Source organism: Sphaeramia orbicularis, chromosome 9 (assembly GCF_902148855.1).
Source record: "Sphaeramia orbicularis chromosome 9, fSphaOr1.1, whole genome shotgun sequence".
NCBI classification, from domain to species: Eukaryota; Metazoa; Chordata; class Actinopteri; order Kurtiformes; family Apogonidae; genus Sphaeramia; species Sphaeramia orbicularis.
This window is the reverse complement of record NC_043965.1, coordinates 20,882,042-20,899,594: the sequence shown is the minus strand read 5'-3', so window position 1 is coordinate 20,899,594 and position 17,553 is coordinate 20,882,042. Positions and strand designations below refer to the sequence as shown.

General features: G+C 39.4%; 1 protein-coding gene across 1 annotated transcript; it reads left to right on the top strand.

The window, feature by feature from the left end:
• Nucleotides 1-1,384: 1,384 nt before the first annotated feature.
• ercc6l2 (excision repair cross-complementation group 6-like 2) lies at nt 1,385-15,715 on the top strand. Its single transcript, XM_030143814.1, has 20 exons — nt 1,385-1,661; nt 1,872-2,287; nt 2,411-2,527; nt 2,683-2,876; nt 2,971-3,064; nt 3,286-3,353; nt 3,508-3,715; nt 3,851-3,991; nt 4,666-4,782; nt 4,937-5,056; nt 5,134-5,205; nt 6,001-6,146; nt 6,283-6,378; nt 6,513-6,612; nt 6,896-7,048; nt 7,569-7,658; nt 9,176-10,154; nt 10,237-10,391; nt 11,148-11,305; nt 13,497-15,715. The coding sequence occupies exons 1-20, from the start codon at nt 1,637-1,639 to the stop codon at nt 14,731-14,733; spliced, it is 4,686 nt and encodes a 1,561-aa protein (XP_029999674.1). The 5' UTR covers nt 1,385-1,636; the 3' UTR covers nt 14,734-15,715.
• Nucleotides 15,716-17,553: the final 1,838 nt, after the last annotated feature.

Below are 17,553 nucleotides of genomic sequence, written 5' to 3'. Positions count from 1 at the left end.
GGGGGAAAACAGACTCTAACATGGCCCACTTGACACAGTCACTCAAGAAAATAATCATCTGTGAAAATGATGGATGATGACTTCTTATCTCTGCCAGTGATCTATTTATCCCAACTCTATCTGCTTGAACAGTAATGTGTTATTGTATATGGGGCCAGAGAAGGCCATTGTGGTTCAGCAAGAGAACAAGTGTGTGTGAGATCTACTGCAGTATGTAAACCTGACATCAGTGTTTGGGCTTTCTTTATGAGAACATCTGCAGCAGCTGCCCTATAAATTCCCAGTGTTGAGAAAACAGGAACAAAAAGTTCCATTTTTGTATGGCAGTGTACCATGGCAAGAAACGGACCTAGTCGTGCCTCATCTGGAGCGCCACAGCCAACGTTTAGGGAAAGTCAAATCGGGGATGGAGAACGGAGACAGTGTTGTCCTCTGTTTACAAATCTGTTCTACATAGCAACAGACAAGCTAAGAGTGAGCTTATTGATGGCCACCATATCAACCCAAGGCAAGATCCAAACATAGACAGCAGTTACTGCATGTTCAGACCACCAAAGTCTCAGGTCTTCCATGTGTGTATCTTAAATTTCTTTACAGTGCACTACTAATGCAACTGTGTTAGTGGTTGAAATAATGGCACATCTGCATAGTTTCCCCCCCTCTTTATATTTCATTTTTTCACTAATTGGTTTTTCTACCTGTCTTTTCTCTGCACTTGCTGATTGTATGTTGCTGCTGTTAACTGAAATTTCCCCACGATGGGATAAATGAAGTCACATCTTATCTTATCTTATCTTATCTTATCTTATCTTATCTTATCTTATCTTATCTTATCTTATCTTATCTTATCTGAATATAAAAACATGGTGTTGTCTTATGTAAACTAAAAAAGATATGATTAATGATTAAAGAAAAACAATTCAAAAATTCTGGTCAACTGTGTGTAGAACATACATAATTTATGTAAACAAACCAAACAAATAAAAAATAAATAAATAACAAAAGGCAATGTTACATTCTTTAAAAGACATTACAGAATTTGAATGTAGCCTGGAGTAATTCTAAAATGAAGCATATGCCTGCACTTAAAGATGAATAAATAAATAAATTTTTATTATTATTTCACATTTTACTGTAATAAATTACAAATTTCTTTATTTGTAAGGGTCGTTGAAATTGAAAACAGCACTTTCTACATTATTCATAATATTCATTTTGTTAACAATAACGATAAAGAAACAATGTAAATTACAAAATAAGTACTTATAAGTATTTTTCACATTATTCATTCGTTTTATGAGTCAGTATTTTCAATAACTTGAAAAACTTCCATCTGTCGAAAGTGCGGCACTCAAAGCGAAAATGCATAAACATTCAGCGAGGTGCAGTGGAGCTGCTGCTGGTTTTACTGCTCTGTGCTTAACTGGGACTTTATATAGAAAAGGAAATCATATGTACAGCGGAAAAAGTATGAAGAGATTATTTAAACGCCAGCTTTTGTTCTGCTTTAAGCGCAAAGCTTTCGTTTGGTGTAACGTTCACACTTAATGGTAGCAGTTCAAGCTAGCTTACAAGTCCCACAGACCTTTTCTCCACAACAAGAGGAGAGAGGCTGCTGATCTTATATTGGGTTTGGATGGCTTCAACTTGTGCTGGAAAAGGTTTGAAAGGCTTTTTTGTCGGTTTGAAAATACTATAAACGTATTCAAGGTCGTGCCGACAATTAGCTAATCGCTGTTGGTCCTTAACATGATGTTTAACGTTACCTTTCGCTGATGTATACGGAGTAGTCATATGGTTTATAGTTTAACTGTTTATAGTTTATATGTATTATCAGACCTCTGTTCACCAATTGTAACACCATTTCACAGTGAAATGGAGTGAAGGCGACACTTGTCTGGCTCCTGGCCCAAAAGATGGCATCCTGCGAGAAGCTACCATTCAGAGGCTTTCCTCCACCACTGCTGATGCTGATCCTACAGCATATGTGGTATTCACTGACTGCAATAAACCTGCAGGAGAGGAAGCTGTGTCTGTCTCAAAACTAATGAGACCAGGCATAAATCACTTTATCCAAGAGAAACCAGTTTTTCCCAGCAGTGCCACAGACGCCAGGAAATGTGTGCCCTTAGAATTGAATGGTGTTGGTGGAGACAAAGTGCCTTACACTATCAACAGGTATCTGAGAGATTACCAGAGAGAGGGCATCAAGTTTATTTACAACAATTACATCCATTCCAGGGGATGTATCCTGGGGGACGATATGGGATTAGGAAAAACTGTACAGGTGAAAGCAAAAAATGTATTTGATGTAAAACTATTTAAGAAATATTGATTAGAAAAAAATCTTTAAATGTTTTAAATTCCCCTCTCATTTTTCTTTCTCTCTACTTGTGTAATTGTATTTTAGGTCATTGGCTTCCTTGCTGCTGTGTTGCACAAAACGGGCACATGGGAGGACATTGAAAACAACCGGCCTGACTTTCTGCAGAGTCAGGTCCCTTCCAATCAGAATAAACCAAACAAAGTTAGTATTTAAATGCAGAGAATTTAAATTAAGTGTAAATTTTCTTTGTTATAAAGTTTCATTAGTCAGATTAAGAAGTCCAACAATATTATATGGCTACAATGTTCATGTTTATGTGATCGGCATCATTGCGTGCTTTCTCTGATCCATTCTAGGTATTTCTGATTGTGGCTCCATTGTCAGTGCTTTATAACTGGAAGGATGAACTGGAGACATGGGGTCACTTCCAATGTGTGGTGGTCCATGGGCTGAGGAAAGAGGAGGAGCTGTCTCGCATTAAGAAGGGCCGAACTGAGATTGCTTTGACCACCTATGAAACTCTTCGCCTCTGTCTTGATCAGTTTAACAGGTAAGCACACCTGAAGTGATACATTTGTTATAAGATAAACTGTTTAATGTAGCTACATGATGTTTCTAAAAGTTATCCTCTGCCCTCCATGTAGCATAGACTGGTCGGCTGTGGTTGTGGATGAGGCCCATAAGATAAAGAATCCAAACTCACAGATCACTCAGGCCATGAAGGAGCTGAGATGTCAGGTTAGTCCTTGTGACTTTGAGCATATTAAAAGCAGAGTGTCAAGTGAAATATTACAAACATGTAACTAAGTATTTTCAGTTAATTATGATAATGAAAAGTCGTACTGCACTGAGATTCCCCTTTTTGTTCTTGGACATGTATTGTAGCCCACCTGTACTTCTGACTTGACTGTGTGGAGAAGCTGCTTTCAGTGACACCTTCGTGTTTATATTTCTCTTAGGTTAGAATTGGCCTTACCGGTACCATTTTACAGAACAACCTTGAGGAGCTGTGGTGTGTCATGGATTGGTATGCTTATTCAATTTTGCCCAAAAAGCACATTGTACATGTCATGTTTATGTCATGTGTATTAGCTCATTTCAAACATGTCTCCCAGACCTTGAGGTAATATGATTATGGTTTGTATTTTGCAACATTTTGTATTTTTTCTAATCCTGTCTAGGGCCCAGTCTGGGTGTCTTGGCAGCTTAGGACATTTCAAAAACAAGTTTTCAGATCCAATTGAGCAAGGACAGAGGCACAGTGCAACCAAACGCGCTGTAGCAACAGGCAGGAAGACTGTCAGAGCCCTTGTGAGGAAGATTTCTCACTCATTCCTCAGGAGGACTAAAGCTCTCATCAAAGAGCAGCTGCCTAAGAAGGATGACAGGGTAGGGTGTTAAAATGGACACAGACAATGAGTGTCTTTCAGTTTCCTGAATATTTGGCATATGCAGACAACGACACTGGTAATATTAAACTATATTTAAGTGAATGTCAAAGAAACTTGTTGTGCTTTCTCTTAGGTGGTGTATTGCTCTCTGACAGACTTTCAGCAGACATTATATCAGACAGTTCTGGACACTGAAGATGTGACATTACTGCTGACAGCTTCAGAGAAATGTGACTGTCAGAGTGGGCGTACCAGAAGGCGCTGTTGCTATGAGGTCTAGTCACCTTCAGTAACCACTATCTTATATTATTTACTGTGTATTGACTAAAACCTGACTTTAAGCGTTGGTCCTTTTGCTACAAATTTCTTTTTAAGTGGACAGTTGTCAAATTTCATGTTTTTATATAAAATACACCCTAACCCATACAATGTTGTATGGGTGGACCAGTATGGTGTTTTTTGTTTCAGAGCCAGTGCCAGTTATGATCATATACATTAGATTTTAGTGTAACACTAATACAAAAGTTTGTTTAAATGCCTTTTAGCTGATTGTAAAACCAAACATACATATATCAGTAATAATTTTACAATATTTATTGTCAGTGTTCGTGTTGAGCTGGAAGGTACAGTACAGTAAGTTAGTAAGTAAATAATGTTGTTTCCTCATTTCAGTGTTGACATGTTGGTACTTGTGATGTGTAACCAGTAGTTGGATACTGCTCAGATAAAAGAGTGGTGTCTACTGACTGAAAGAGGGATCGCAAGCAAACTAGAACACATTGAAATTAATTTATTTCATTAGAAATCAGATTTAAAACTTGATAGCACCATTAATCATAAAACATGCTAAATATATGATCTAATAGTTGATCAGTTGATAAAATTCTGATTCCTGTCATATAATCCTATGAGTGAGCATTGAAATAATATCTGTTTCCTCTATTGCAGACAAACTCAGAAGGTGTGGAATTGAAAAAGCTGTATTTCACTTATTTGACCATATTGAGGAAGGTTGCCAACCATGTAGCCTTGCTTCAGTCAAGCTCAGGCACCAGCAAGAATCAGGTAGAAACATATTGTCAGCCTTGATGTACTTGTTATCCAGTGGTTGTATCTCATAAAAATGTTTTACAGAGACCATGTAGGATCATATCTTATTCTAATAATTACACACTCAGCTAGTAATTTACTCATTTGCTTGTTGTATTGATTACTGCAGGAAAAGTACGTGAGTGGCATTTGTAAGAAGGTCTTCCAAAAGTTTCCAGACTTTGTGCAGAGGTGCAAGGATGAAGCATTTGAGGCCTTGTCAGACCCGATGTACAGCGGGAAAATGAAGGTACAGCACTGGAACTAAAGCTCAGTTAGTTAGAGGCTGTATAAGCTGTATGACTTTATCTCTTTCTTTTTTGTCAGGTTTTGCAAAAGCTGCTCAAATATTATCTTCAGAAGAAAGACAAAGTGCTTCTTTTTTCCCTCTCAACTAAGGTAACCACTGTGTTTGGGTGTTTTGTGTGTGTTAAGATTTAGATTTCAGATGTTGAGATTTTTTTTTGTTTGTACGTATGATTGCAGAGATGCGTATGGTGTGAGTGCGATGAAGTGCACTGTAAGACTTTTTCATAGGAAAATGATTTTATGCTCATGGTGATGTAATCTTGAAGGATTTAAGATGGTGCTAGATTTGGAGTATCTTCTAAAACGCTAGTTTTTAGAGCTTTACATCCCGTTACGTCAGTTCATCCCACAACACAGTAACAGGTTTAAGCACACACACTCTTAAGTGTTACTGCTTTTGGAGCCAATGGAGCCAACTTGTTTGTATAAACAATAGTAGTGGGAGACATGGTTGACTCATGACACAGATTAATAAGTAAGCGCTTAGGTTTTACAAGGGAAAGCCATTAGAGTGCTGAGTCTAATGGTTCCTGTCACCTGAGACAGTATGATAACATTTCTGGCTTCTGGCTGCTATGAGGTCATATTTGCAGACCTGGTGTAGGCTTTTTTTTATTTAGTAATCATGGAGTCAGTGCAGTTTTTGCTGTAGAATGCTCAGGTTAATTTACTGAATAGCTTATTTACCTGTAGAAAAACAAGGGTATGTTAGATATTTATTTAATATTTTGAATTGTTTATGTTGTAATGGATTGGTTCTTATATCCTCGTCATTCATTTACTGTCAGCCTTGATACGTATTTATTTATTTATTAGACTTAGAGCCAGTTGATATGGTGTGTTTTGGACACCTATCAATTCTTTCTTGTGTGTTGAACCTTTTAGCTCTTAGATGTTCTGGAGAGTTACTGCATGGCTGAGGGGTTGGACTACAGCAGGTTGGACGGAAACACCAAATCCAAAGAGAGAGTCCAGATCGTCAAAGACTTCAATAGCTCCTTTCACATCAACCTCTGCCTGGTTTCCACCATGTCAGTCTATATACAGAAGTGGTTATACTTCTTTACACTTAATATTTGTTGCTTTAATCCTAAATTAACACCATATTAAGTCCTGTGTCTGTGTTCTTATGCCAGATATTTACAGTTTTAAATCTTGTTTTATCAGGGCAGGGGGTCTTGGTTTAAACTTTGTTGGGGCCAATGTGGTGGTGTTATTTGACCCCACATGGAACCCAGCCAATGATCTCCAGGCTATTGACAGGTAAGTTACTGCCCATATCTTACATTATAGAAACATCCATTGAATATTACCACATCAGTCCAATTTAGAAATGTTCCATGTTATTGATGTGTGTGATATCTGTGTGCGTGGACATTGTATTTGTCTCTCTTCAGGGCGTATCGGATTGGCCAGTGTAGGGATGTGACTGTTCTCAGGCTCATCTCACTGGGGACTGTTGAGGAGGTTATTTACCTGAGACAAGTTTACAAACAGGTACCAAATGATCATCAAAAGTTTTAATGCACAAATAATGTATAGTGATATATAGTGTAATAACAAGCTACTCTTCCTGCTTGAATCGTTGGGCGAAAATGGTTGTAATGAATGGAGTTATTTACCTCTAGAAAGAAATATTAAATATCAAGTAGTGTGTAAAAATGGAAAAGTGTTTCTATGCTGCATATACACATTCGTTGACTCCTTTTGTAATTAATTCAGTTGAGCCCATGACATTGATTTCATATCTGCATTTTTACTTTTTTTTTTTTTTTTCCAGCAACTACATTCATCAGTTGTGGGTAAGGAGAGTGCCCGACGCTACTTTGAGGCCGTGCAGGGTCATGATGTCCATAAAGGGGAGTTATTTGGGATCAGAAACCTCTTCAGGCTGCAGACCCAAGGGACATGCCTGACACGACAGATTCTAGAGGTCAGATAGATGCATCTGTGATGAGTGTGGTATATTTTTTTTCCACACATTTTTCCTTAAGAGTCAAAACACACTATTTGAAATCTCTCTGACTAGACATTTTAGAGACAATTTGACAGGTTAGTGTTGCTAAATGACCCACATTTTTACTTTTAAATAGATTTTTGCTTTAGTTGGACCATGAGGAATTATCCAAAACAAGGAGCTACTTTATATTGAAATAAATGTTGGAACAGCAATCAATTAAAGTTCATTCTCAGGTGGGACATTACTGTGTTTTGACCCTTAACTGAATTGCTCTTCCTTGCTCCTCATCCTTTTTGGAATTTTATATCATTTCCTATCTACAGTCTAAATCTCCATCTCAGCTCTCACTGTTACAAAATATTCTCTATCTCTATTGGTTGTATAACATCACTTCGATAAAACTTAAAATTCAGTGTAACATGAACATTAGAACTTGATGTCTGTAAATGATTAAGATGTCATTGATGTGACAAGATAATGATTCTTATTTTAGCGAGAAGGACATGTGGAGGTTGGTGTAATGACCACCAGAACACACACAGGCGAAGAGAAGGAGGAGGAAGAGACGACAAAGGGGCTTAGTGTGAGTATCTCTGCTGTTCTCAGACCCAGAACACGAGACAGAACACGACATCTTTCCCATCCTTCATCCCATCTTCTTTCCCAGGCAGCCCACACATCCTCTCATTCCCACGTCAGTGAAGGGCATACCTTAAAGGGAGGCCAACTTGTCTGTCAGTCAACTAACACACACATTCTTATGTAACTTGTAATTTCTGAATATTCGGTTATTTCCTTCCCCAGTTATTTATAATCTAATAACCTAACTTTCCTAAAATACACTGCAAAAATGCAAACCTTTAAAGTAATTTTTCCTTTAAAAAATTAATTAAAAATTGCAATCTAACTTTTCAGTGTCAGTTCTTACCCAACTCAGAACTTAGAAATATGCTATATTTAGTAGATGTGGTTAAATAGAGGTTCATTCAGTGAGAAAACAAATATATAATGAAAAACAAGACACTCCTGCTCCCTTGCAGTATGAATAGAATAGAAGATTGTCTTGAGGAGACTACTTGAACTATGTAGATTTTGGCCATCGTGTTTATTTTCCAACAATAAAACTTATTTTCGTATGGGACTTACTCTGCAATGGAATACATTATTTGGTTAGACTATTTCAAAAAATTATTCACAAAACATGTTTTACACTAAGTTGTGATTTTAGTGATGGTGAATTCTGAGGCTGTCTTTGTCTGCCCATCTCTTTTTTCCAACTTTGGGAAACAGCTGGATATAATTACTCAGTGTCATAATGGAAGGAGCAGACCACACTGAAGCCTATCTTCAGCTCCTCAGCTATTTATTTACACAGTGATACCCCCTTATCATCCTATTCCCAGCCAGACCAGTGGTGCGCTGTACACTGTCCTTTTTTACAGAGCTGTAGCTCTACTGAGGCCATTCAGATTCCTGGAAAAAATAGAGAATACACTAGGGTGCCTTAACACGCAAAGAAAGAAGCTTGAGGCGTTTCAAACACCACACGCACACAAGCACTGCAACATTATGGAAGAGTCATCTAGTTGGCAAAAGTCATGAAATTAGGATCACCGTTGGTGGTCACTCCCATAAAGGCCCATTCATACAACTCCAGGGAGTGTTCTGGCCTCATTGTCTTTTTCATGTAACATCATGATGGAGGGCATGTGTCACGTTGATATTTATTATGATTTATTACAAACATCTTTTTTCAACTGCACAATAAATTCTAACATGGGCTGGTCAACTGGAAGATGGCAAGAAGGAAGGCGCTGTACGGTTTGTTGATTTCAGTTGCAGTTCCTCAGTGAAATGCTCTTTCAAATATTGATGGAACAATATGTGAATATTTTATATTTTACATTTTTACTACACGTCTGTATCTTTTGTGTTGTTACTTAGATGTAAGTGCACTGTTGCTGCCAGAGAGTCTATTCTATTCTAACATCTACATTTTAATGTTTGAGTAAATCCCTTGGTGCTCTGCCCAATTTGTACCCATTTCTGTCTGTCTTTTTCTACTTTCGTCAGCTGTTTGTCTCTTCTTTCTTATCAAAGGAACCTGGAAATGGGCCTTCCTCTAACGTACCTTCACTGAATAATGACACAACCAAGGACAAAAGAAGTGCATCTGAGATTCCCAGAAGGGTGCTGGATTTCAGCAGTGGGAGCGAAGAAGGTGAGAGGGAGCACTGGGTGAAGAAGAAAGTCTCAGATTCCAGTGCACTGGATGGCACAGCAGGTGGAAAAGTTGCTACTGGTTCTGGCAGAATGAGTCTACTCCAGCATGGATTCTCCAAACTTCTCCAAAGGGTAAAAGTAAAACCAAGAACAGGGGAAGGGGACAGTAGTTCAGATATTGAGGAAAGCACCTCTGATGAAGATGATAAAGATGAAGAAAATCCAAGAAAGAAGACAGAAAGCTCCAGTACAACAAAAAAAGCAGCATCTTTCTTTAAAGTAGAAAGAAAGAAATGGGAAATCACCAGTGACTCCGCCCAGGATGAGAGAAATGTTAAGATGGTTTCTCTGTTGAAGGGCAGCAATGATGATGCAATAAAGAATCATGACCTTAAAGGCTGGACAACTAAGAAAATGATTGTGGATGTGGATTCCTCACCAGACAGAAAGAAACCTAACAATCTCAAAACGTTTGTCCCAAAAATTCAAGTTTACTCAGATGAATCAGAGGATTTGGACATGAATGTAATGACATCACATGATAAAAGAGGAGAAAAACTGTCCTGTAACAGAAAGAGACTGAGTTCCAGTGTTAGAAACAAGTCCGGATCCAAATACACAGAAAATATAGAAACATTCACATCATCAGAAGATGAACACCCAAGTGTAAAAAAATCAAGACGTGGAGGACCAAAAACAGACACATCCAAAGGGGATTTTCCAACAGAGAGGGAACGAGCCGCAGCAACCACAGGACAACAGACAGGAAAACCTAAAACTGTTTCATTCACAGGTTTAAAGAATCAAACATCCCCAACGTCTAAAGGAAAGACTGGAAGTATTGACTCCGTGCTAGGTCAGATACATAGTTTTCACCTACAGAAATGGTTGAATTGCGAATAAACTTCATGCCAATATTAATGTGTTTGTGTTTAAAGGGGGCGTACAGGAGGTGGTGTATACCCACTCTAACCAGAAGGTGGTGGGTGGGAGCAAAGCGGAGGAGCTGATCAGTCGAGCTGCCATGAGAGATGTTTTTGAGCGCAAGATGTTCTCTCAGCTTCCAGCCAATCACCTTCTAGGCACCCAGGAGGTACTGTCTTTTTGGTACACGGCTACTTCAAACATACAGCAGCTATGTTAGATGTCACCTGAAGTAGTACTGGGCGAATTGGTTTACCGCTTTAAATTTCCTGTATGAATTTTTTATATACCACCATGCTGTAGTATAATTAAAGCAACATCTGTAATGCTTCAATAGGCAGCTAATCATTTTTAATATTGGCTGCTGTTAGAAGAGTTGCAGGGCGCTGTGCAGAACGTTTTGAGAGAGGAACCCTCGTAGTAGTGTGACACTCTTTAATGGTGATTATAATGTTTTAACAGAATGATTCATTACGTACACATTACAAACACAGTAAGAATCCACTGTTTCAAAAGCGTGGTTCCATTACAAAGTTCTGAAAAGCACACACATTTTAGTTTTGTTTTTTTTTTTGTACTTTGGAGTTTGCAAAAATAAGTTTTAAACATACTGATTAGTTCATGCACAGAACCATTTGTGCGTTTAAGCAAACTATATTAAATTCCTCATTACACACATGATAAAATTAAGCTGTCAGTCTACTCTGAGAGGAGAAAAAGTCAGAAACCTCCACATAATATACACGGAGACTGCGCAAATACTGAAAAAATATCATGGCACAAATAAAAGTATATTTAAAAATAACATAAAAATAGTCCCCAGTGGGTCTATGAGCTAAAAAGCTAAGAAAAACAAGCTAAGGCAAACAAGAGAAACTCAACTCATTGCTGTTATGTAAGTTGATGCTTTTTTGGTTTTTGCCAGAGTCTGTCAGAGAGCCCACCAGACAGTCAGCCTTTGTCTGTCGCTGTCGGCCTGGAGAAGCCTAGAGCAGAACATCCTGTCACCTTCAGCAGCAGGAGTGTACATCACACCAGACACACCACCTTCATGATTGGAGAAACTCCTCAGGCTATATGCAGGTACTGATGGGTGGTTAAGAAGGAGTTAGAGTTAAAAATAATAAAAGAAAAATGGAAGATGTCTGTAAAAATATCTATCATAAAATATACCATAGGTGGTGAGTTGCAGAGTGAATAAAAGTTAGCCTTATTGTGCAACGATAGAGGAAAAAAGAAAAGGTCTGATAAGATTAAAGCTGGCAAATGGATGAAAGAAGGAAACAGGGTGTGAAGAGTGGAGTCGCAGGGAGAAAATAAAAGTGGAGATAAATTCCTGGCAGTTAAGGGAAAAAGGCCAAACTTACCACAGAAATGGTGTTAGCGCCCCCACCCGGGACTGAGGAATTGTGTGTGTGTCTGTCTGTCTGTCTGTGTGTGTGTGCGTGTTGTGAGTTTAGAGAGAGACCACCTCTGAGCTCTCCCTTCCACCTATTTCCCAGCATCAAGCCAAAGATTACCCAGTTGTGTTCAGGCCCAACAGTGCAGGAGTTTTCCCCTCTACAACCACAGCCCTCCTGAGACTAACCAAAAATGATCGCCTGAGGCCTTCCAAACCCACACTGATACATGCACACGTCAGCAAGCATTTACACACACATGCAGACACAGAGTTCTCAAATACACACCTCTGTCCTACAGTACCGCATCACCTCCACCCCTACCTTCACAAACATACACATCCCAGACATACAGACACCTTTGTGGCTCCAGTCTCACTCCTCAAGGAGAAGACTCTGTCTCTGCCCAGAGGCTCGCCAGTGAGTAAAAATACACACTACTTATATTGATACTCCCTTAATTAACCGTGGAGTTTAATGATTTAATTCTGTATGCATGCATGTTGGGTTTTACTGCTGTTACCTTTATTTATTGTTTTTTCCAGTGAAAACCACAAATGGTAATGACACCAACAACGATATTGTTGCTGTAAAACCAATGACTGAAGTATTTTTGTCCCTGTGTCTGCATAGACCTCAGTTTTAATGACTACTTAGGAGCTCAGGAAAACACCTCATATGGAATAGCTGTCTGGAATATGCAGGGAACTATTCATCTTACACTACCCCTGCAGGATATGAATAAATGTATGGGCATTGTGTTTTTTTTTGAAAATGGTGTTTTATGTGTGATTTAAAGTTCACATGTGCCAAATTCAGGCCTCATATTAACTGTATGTGCTCAGTATTGTTAAGGCTGCCCCCGACTAAAGATTTTCCCAGTCATCACCAATTACTGGCCATTACTTTTAGCAATTAGTTGGAAAGTCATTGTATGTTTAACATGTAATTTTCATTTGGGGGAGTTGGAAAATGGTTTGAATTTCAGGGCTGTGAAAGTGTGTTACAAGTATCATTGTTAACATTGCAGAGAAATACAAAACTTTAATAATAAACCTTTAAAAGTATAGACATTTGACATGTACATGAACAAAGGGAGCTTATTAGCAACACTGCCTAAAGCAGCAAGGATATGTGGTGCAGCAAGCAGTCTGTACACATTGCTAATTTGTTTCAGCACATTATAACATCTGCAGTATAATGGATCCGTCTGTAGCTAGAAATGCTCATTATGTTTAACATGAAGCAACTGAGATTTAACTTTGCCAGTCTGGGGAAACCTAATAATTCATTGTTCGTTGTTCATCTGGGTGTGAACAGCTATGTTAAATGGCATATGTTAGGCCATTTACATCCCTCAGATGATAAGACATCGATTATGCAAATCATCAAATATATGATCAAACTTGTTCATGTTAAATTTGTCATTTAATCAAAATGGATTTATGTAAAATGTTCAATGCTACATTGCCTATTTGACATAAGAAAGTTAAATATAAGCCAAGCACTGTTATCCTCATCTGGCAGAGATTATAACAGCTTTACACGAAATAATGGGATGATGGAGCTCTTTTATACCTCATATTTAACCTGCATTTAATTAAAACGACGTTGAGGTGAAAATGTCCTTTCTCCTCAGCTCTGCTTGCATATTTGGTGGGAGAGAATAAGGCGAGGAGACGAGTCAAAAATGTACAAAATTGGAATTAAGAAGTGAGGTTTGAGTGTGGCCACTGACTGCAGAGACTTGTCATCGACTAACTTTTGGTCAGCTATTAGGGAACTCTTAAATATTATGGATTCTAGAAGCTGTAAGTAAAAAAAAAAACAATTATATTACTTGTTCTTTGTGTCTTTGCTCTGTTTATGTGTAGGCAACAATTGGAGGAAATGGCAGAAAAGTTCAGATTCCCCTCAGCTGACCAATTTGCTGTGGAAATTCTCCGAAGCAACTCAACCCAGCGACTGACCTGGTTACGGGAGTATTACACCTCACTGAACAACCCCGAATTGGCCAAGACAGTCACAAACAAGTTCCCACAACCTGATTCAGCACAGACCGCCTCCACTTCAAGTGCCAAACGCTCACCTTCCACCCCAGTGCCTCGTACAACTGCTACAAAATCTCTCACAGAAAGCAAGGGTATGCAAAAGAGAAAGAAAAAGCCAAAACATCCAGAAGAAAAGTCTGAAAGTCCCAAAAACAATGTGTCTGTGATCCATAACGAGCCAAGAAAGCCCCAGGACAATTCCACAGAACCTCAGAAAAAGCAGAAGATCCCACAAATGAATGCTGTAGAACCTGTGAAAAATGTTTCAAGGCCTGAGTTAGAGGGTCAGGAGGAGACCGTCGACAGTGCCAGTGGACACAAAAGGACTAAAAGAGGTAGTGTTTCTAGTTCTGGAGGCTTTAGAGCCAGTGGTGGTCTTGGCTTTGATCAGACTGGCAGCAGTGGTCGGGGGCCTGAGGAGGCTGCTGCTTCCTTGAACCGCAGAGACAGAAATGCCCCTTCTTCTCCAGACCTCAGCCACGGTCGGTCCAGCACTTTATCCAAACCCACAGCACAGGGAACAGAGGGAGAACAGAACTCTTCCCAAATCACAGAGACTTTTCAAGGCCAGAAACAAAATGCTCAAACCCCATGTACCTCCGCTCATCATTCCTTGCTTACTGACTTGATTGGAGACACCTCGATCCTCGATGATTTATTTAAACCTAAGACTAAAGGTGCACAACAGAGGGGCTCGCCAAAAACACCCAATACATCCTCACTCTCAATAAGTAACAGTCTTAGCAAACCTTCTACGTCCAGAATGACTGAGTGCCTGGATGCTGGCTCAAAAGACCTCTTAGATCCGATTTCCTGTCCGAGTTCTCATACAAAACCTGTGCATCAAATCAATACGCCGGTGCAGGCATCAAAGGGCAACAGAAAGGACTTTTGGGATATTCTGCATGAGGGCAATGAAGAGAGTATCAACCGCTTGACAGACCCAGCAGAAGTTCAGAGAGTTTGCATTAAGACTAACATTGCAGCTAGAACTCGCTCTGGAGAAGAGGGAAGCAAGAATCTGTGGAAAACCAATGAGAAATTCCTGTGGAAGAAATAACACGGTTAAGTGTTGTTTTTTTTTATTGTTCGCTATTCTACAGAAATAATGTGTTTCCTCTGCTTCATCTTCTCTTTTATTTTGTGTTTTAGTTGAAAATGTGTAAGTCAATGGGTTTTTTTGTTTAGAAAAAATTAAAACAAAGCCTTTCAGTTTACTATACTCTGAGACTAATGTTCGCTCGGGCATATGTACCAAAGGATCAGTGTCGTTCTAACAGTTGTAGAACACTGATATGATAATAAGTGAAAGGAAACCCAACCTGCTGTAGCAGATAGCCACAACTGTTATAGAATACCTCGACCATTACTGCGTGACTGTTGGTGGCCCTGCCGAGGATTCGCTTAAAACCCCTTAATGGCTGTTACATCTCTGTCACTCTGAACCTCACTTGCTGTGTGAACGCGTATCATGTAGACGGTGTGGTTTCCCTTCACAGTAATCTGATATTCACATTTCAGAGTAGAAGCTCCTGTGCCATTAGTGAAATAACAACAAGCAAGTTGAAGAATTAGTGGCGAAAGGACAGCACCGCTGGGATCCATCCTCCCCAGTGTCAAATTTTATTATAGTGACAAAAAATATTTCCACCATCCCAAACATTCCGAAAGGTTACCGACTAGTGGGAAAACAAAGCTCGGTCTGATGATGTGATTCTCAGGGAGTGCACATGTGAGTGCCGAACCTTGCAGCTGTGTTTGAACTCTTTCAGCTGTTTCACTGAAGTAAGCAAAGCCCCGAAGAGAGCTGCTCTGTGTAAGTGTTGTTTTGTTTAGCAGAAATGAGAAAGTGCTGATAGGTATCAATAAACAGGAGAAAGGAATACGTGCCTCGACAGGACACGTGGTGTGGGCTTGTGCATGCAGTCCTTCTGGGTGGTAGATCAGGACTATCTTCTCACACATACATTAAGGCCACACATCTGTCACACCTGTTCAAATCCGAGATGGAGGAGAATAAAAAACCTTTTCTCTATTCCCAAGCCCTTCCCTGTCTGCCTTTTTCTATCTGGAACCCCCCCCATTCCCTACTCACACACAACTGAGATTTGTAGATCCCTATCTGTTTTCTCTGTAGTCATAGTCTGGTTCAACTGAGATAGCAGAGAGGCTTAGCATTTTACCAACAATAGAAAGGCTCACCAATTGACTGACAGTGGTCTAAGGCTAATGGAAGCCAGCAAACATGGCTCAGTGGCAAACAATGCTCTCTTATCCTGAGGCCTATCTGCATAATTCAACTCAACTGAGACTCACCATCACGATGAATGATCTGTGACAAATGTCTCAATTCAACCAGAGCATGGTTTTATTTTTTCTTATTTTATTTTATCGCTGACCATGTTGTGCAATTTCCCCCACTTAAGCAGGGATCAGCATACAAGAGTGTTTTTCCAGTTCTCCCATTAGCGTGCCGTCTCAATATGTCAAGGCCGGGGTATGAAGTCTGTTTACGTTGCCTTCCACGATAACGGTGGTGTCTGTGAGTCTGTTGTAAACCGGACAGTGAGCAGAGCGACAGAGGAACAGTCCTGGCCCTGTGGGTTTATTTGCAAAAGTCAAACTCTGACACCTGGTTTGATTTGATTAGTAAAAAGCTGTGAATGAGTGCTGACCCATGCTGACCCGGGCCTCTAGTCGTATTTGGCTCAGGTTTCTATACCTTCAATCTGCTGTGGGTTGGGAGAGTCTGCAAAATGTCGCTAATTAGCAACTAGTTCTTCCAGAGATACCAAAAAACATAAAGGCTTAAGAAACATGTTGCAGTCATCGAGGTAATAGTTACAGGGTGGGGAAGCAAAATTTACAATATTTTGAGGCAGGGATTGAAAGACAGTGTATGACCAATTAGTTTATTGAAAGTCATGAGAATTTATTTGCCACAAGAAAATTGACATAATAGAAAATGTTTTTATTCTATGTGTCCTCCTTCTTTCTCAATAACTGCCTTCACACGCTTTCTGAAACTTGCGCAAGTGTTCCTCAGATATTCAGCTGACAACTTCTCCCATTCTTCTTTAATAGTATCTTCCAGACTTTCTTGTAATAGTTTTGCTCATAGTCATTCTCTTCTTTACATTATAAACAGTCTTTATGGACACTCCAACTATTTTTGAAATCTCCTTTGGTGTGACGAGTGCATTCGGCAAATCGCACACTTTTTGATGTTTGCTTTCCTGATTACTCATATGGGCAAAAGTTTCTGAAAAGATATGGATAATAGTGTTAGGTATGATTATGACATCAATATATGTTTGGTTTCAAAACAATTGACGTAGTGCCTGCTGAGAAAAAACAACTAAATGTTCATTGTAAATTTTGCTTCCCCACCCTGTATGGTAATTAAACACAAGAATGGTACACAGTTTGCATCTAAAAAAAAACTTGAAGGTGACTCAGCAAGCAAACTGCAATATTAAGGGGGTTTGGAGTCTTCCTGTTGTTACGGTAACAGACTGAGGAGGTCTCTAAATGCAAAGAAGAAGAACACCTCCCCTTCATTAGGAAATTACACACCATTTGCCCCTCATTCCTATCCAGTTACCGAGGCAACTGTTAGCTGTAATTTGGGTTAATTCACTGGCTCCTGGGCCCTTCCGTTCCCCATTGTGCCCCATAATAAAAGAGATATAACACAGATGCACACACACACACACAGGCTAACTTTATAATGCACAAACACACACAATAAGAAAGACTAATCCTCACTTTGTTTCCCTCTCCTCACCACCGGACTGTGTGAATATCAATGAATTGATGCAAAGGAGAGGCTGTACAAAATGAAACCTGTATCAGTTCATTCCCAACACATGTGAAGAGC

Excerpts from the sequence above, each read along its gene's own strand:
- ercc6l2 (XM_030143814.1), top strand. The coding sequence starts at position 1,637 with ATGGCTTCAACTTGTGCTGGAAAAG. Across the intron at positions 6,379-6,512 it reads GATCTCCAGGCTATTGACAG|GGCGTATCGGATTGGCCAGT; the intron begins GTAAGTTACTGC and ends GTCTCTCTTCAG. Across the intron at positions 11,306-13,496 it reads ACTCCTCAGGCTATATGCAG|GCAACAATTGGAGGAAATGG; the intron begins GTACTGATGGGT and ends GTTTATGTGTAG.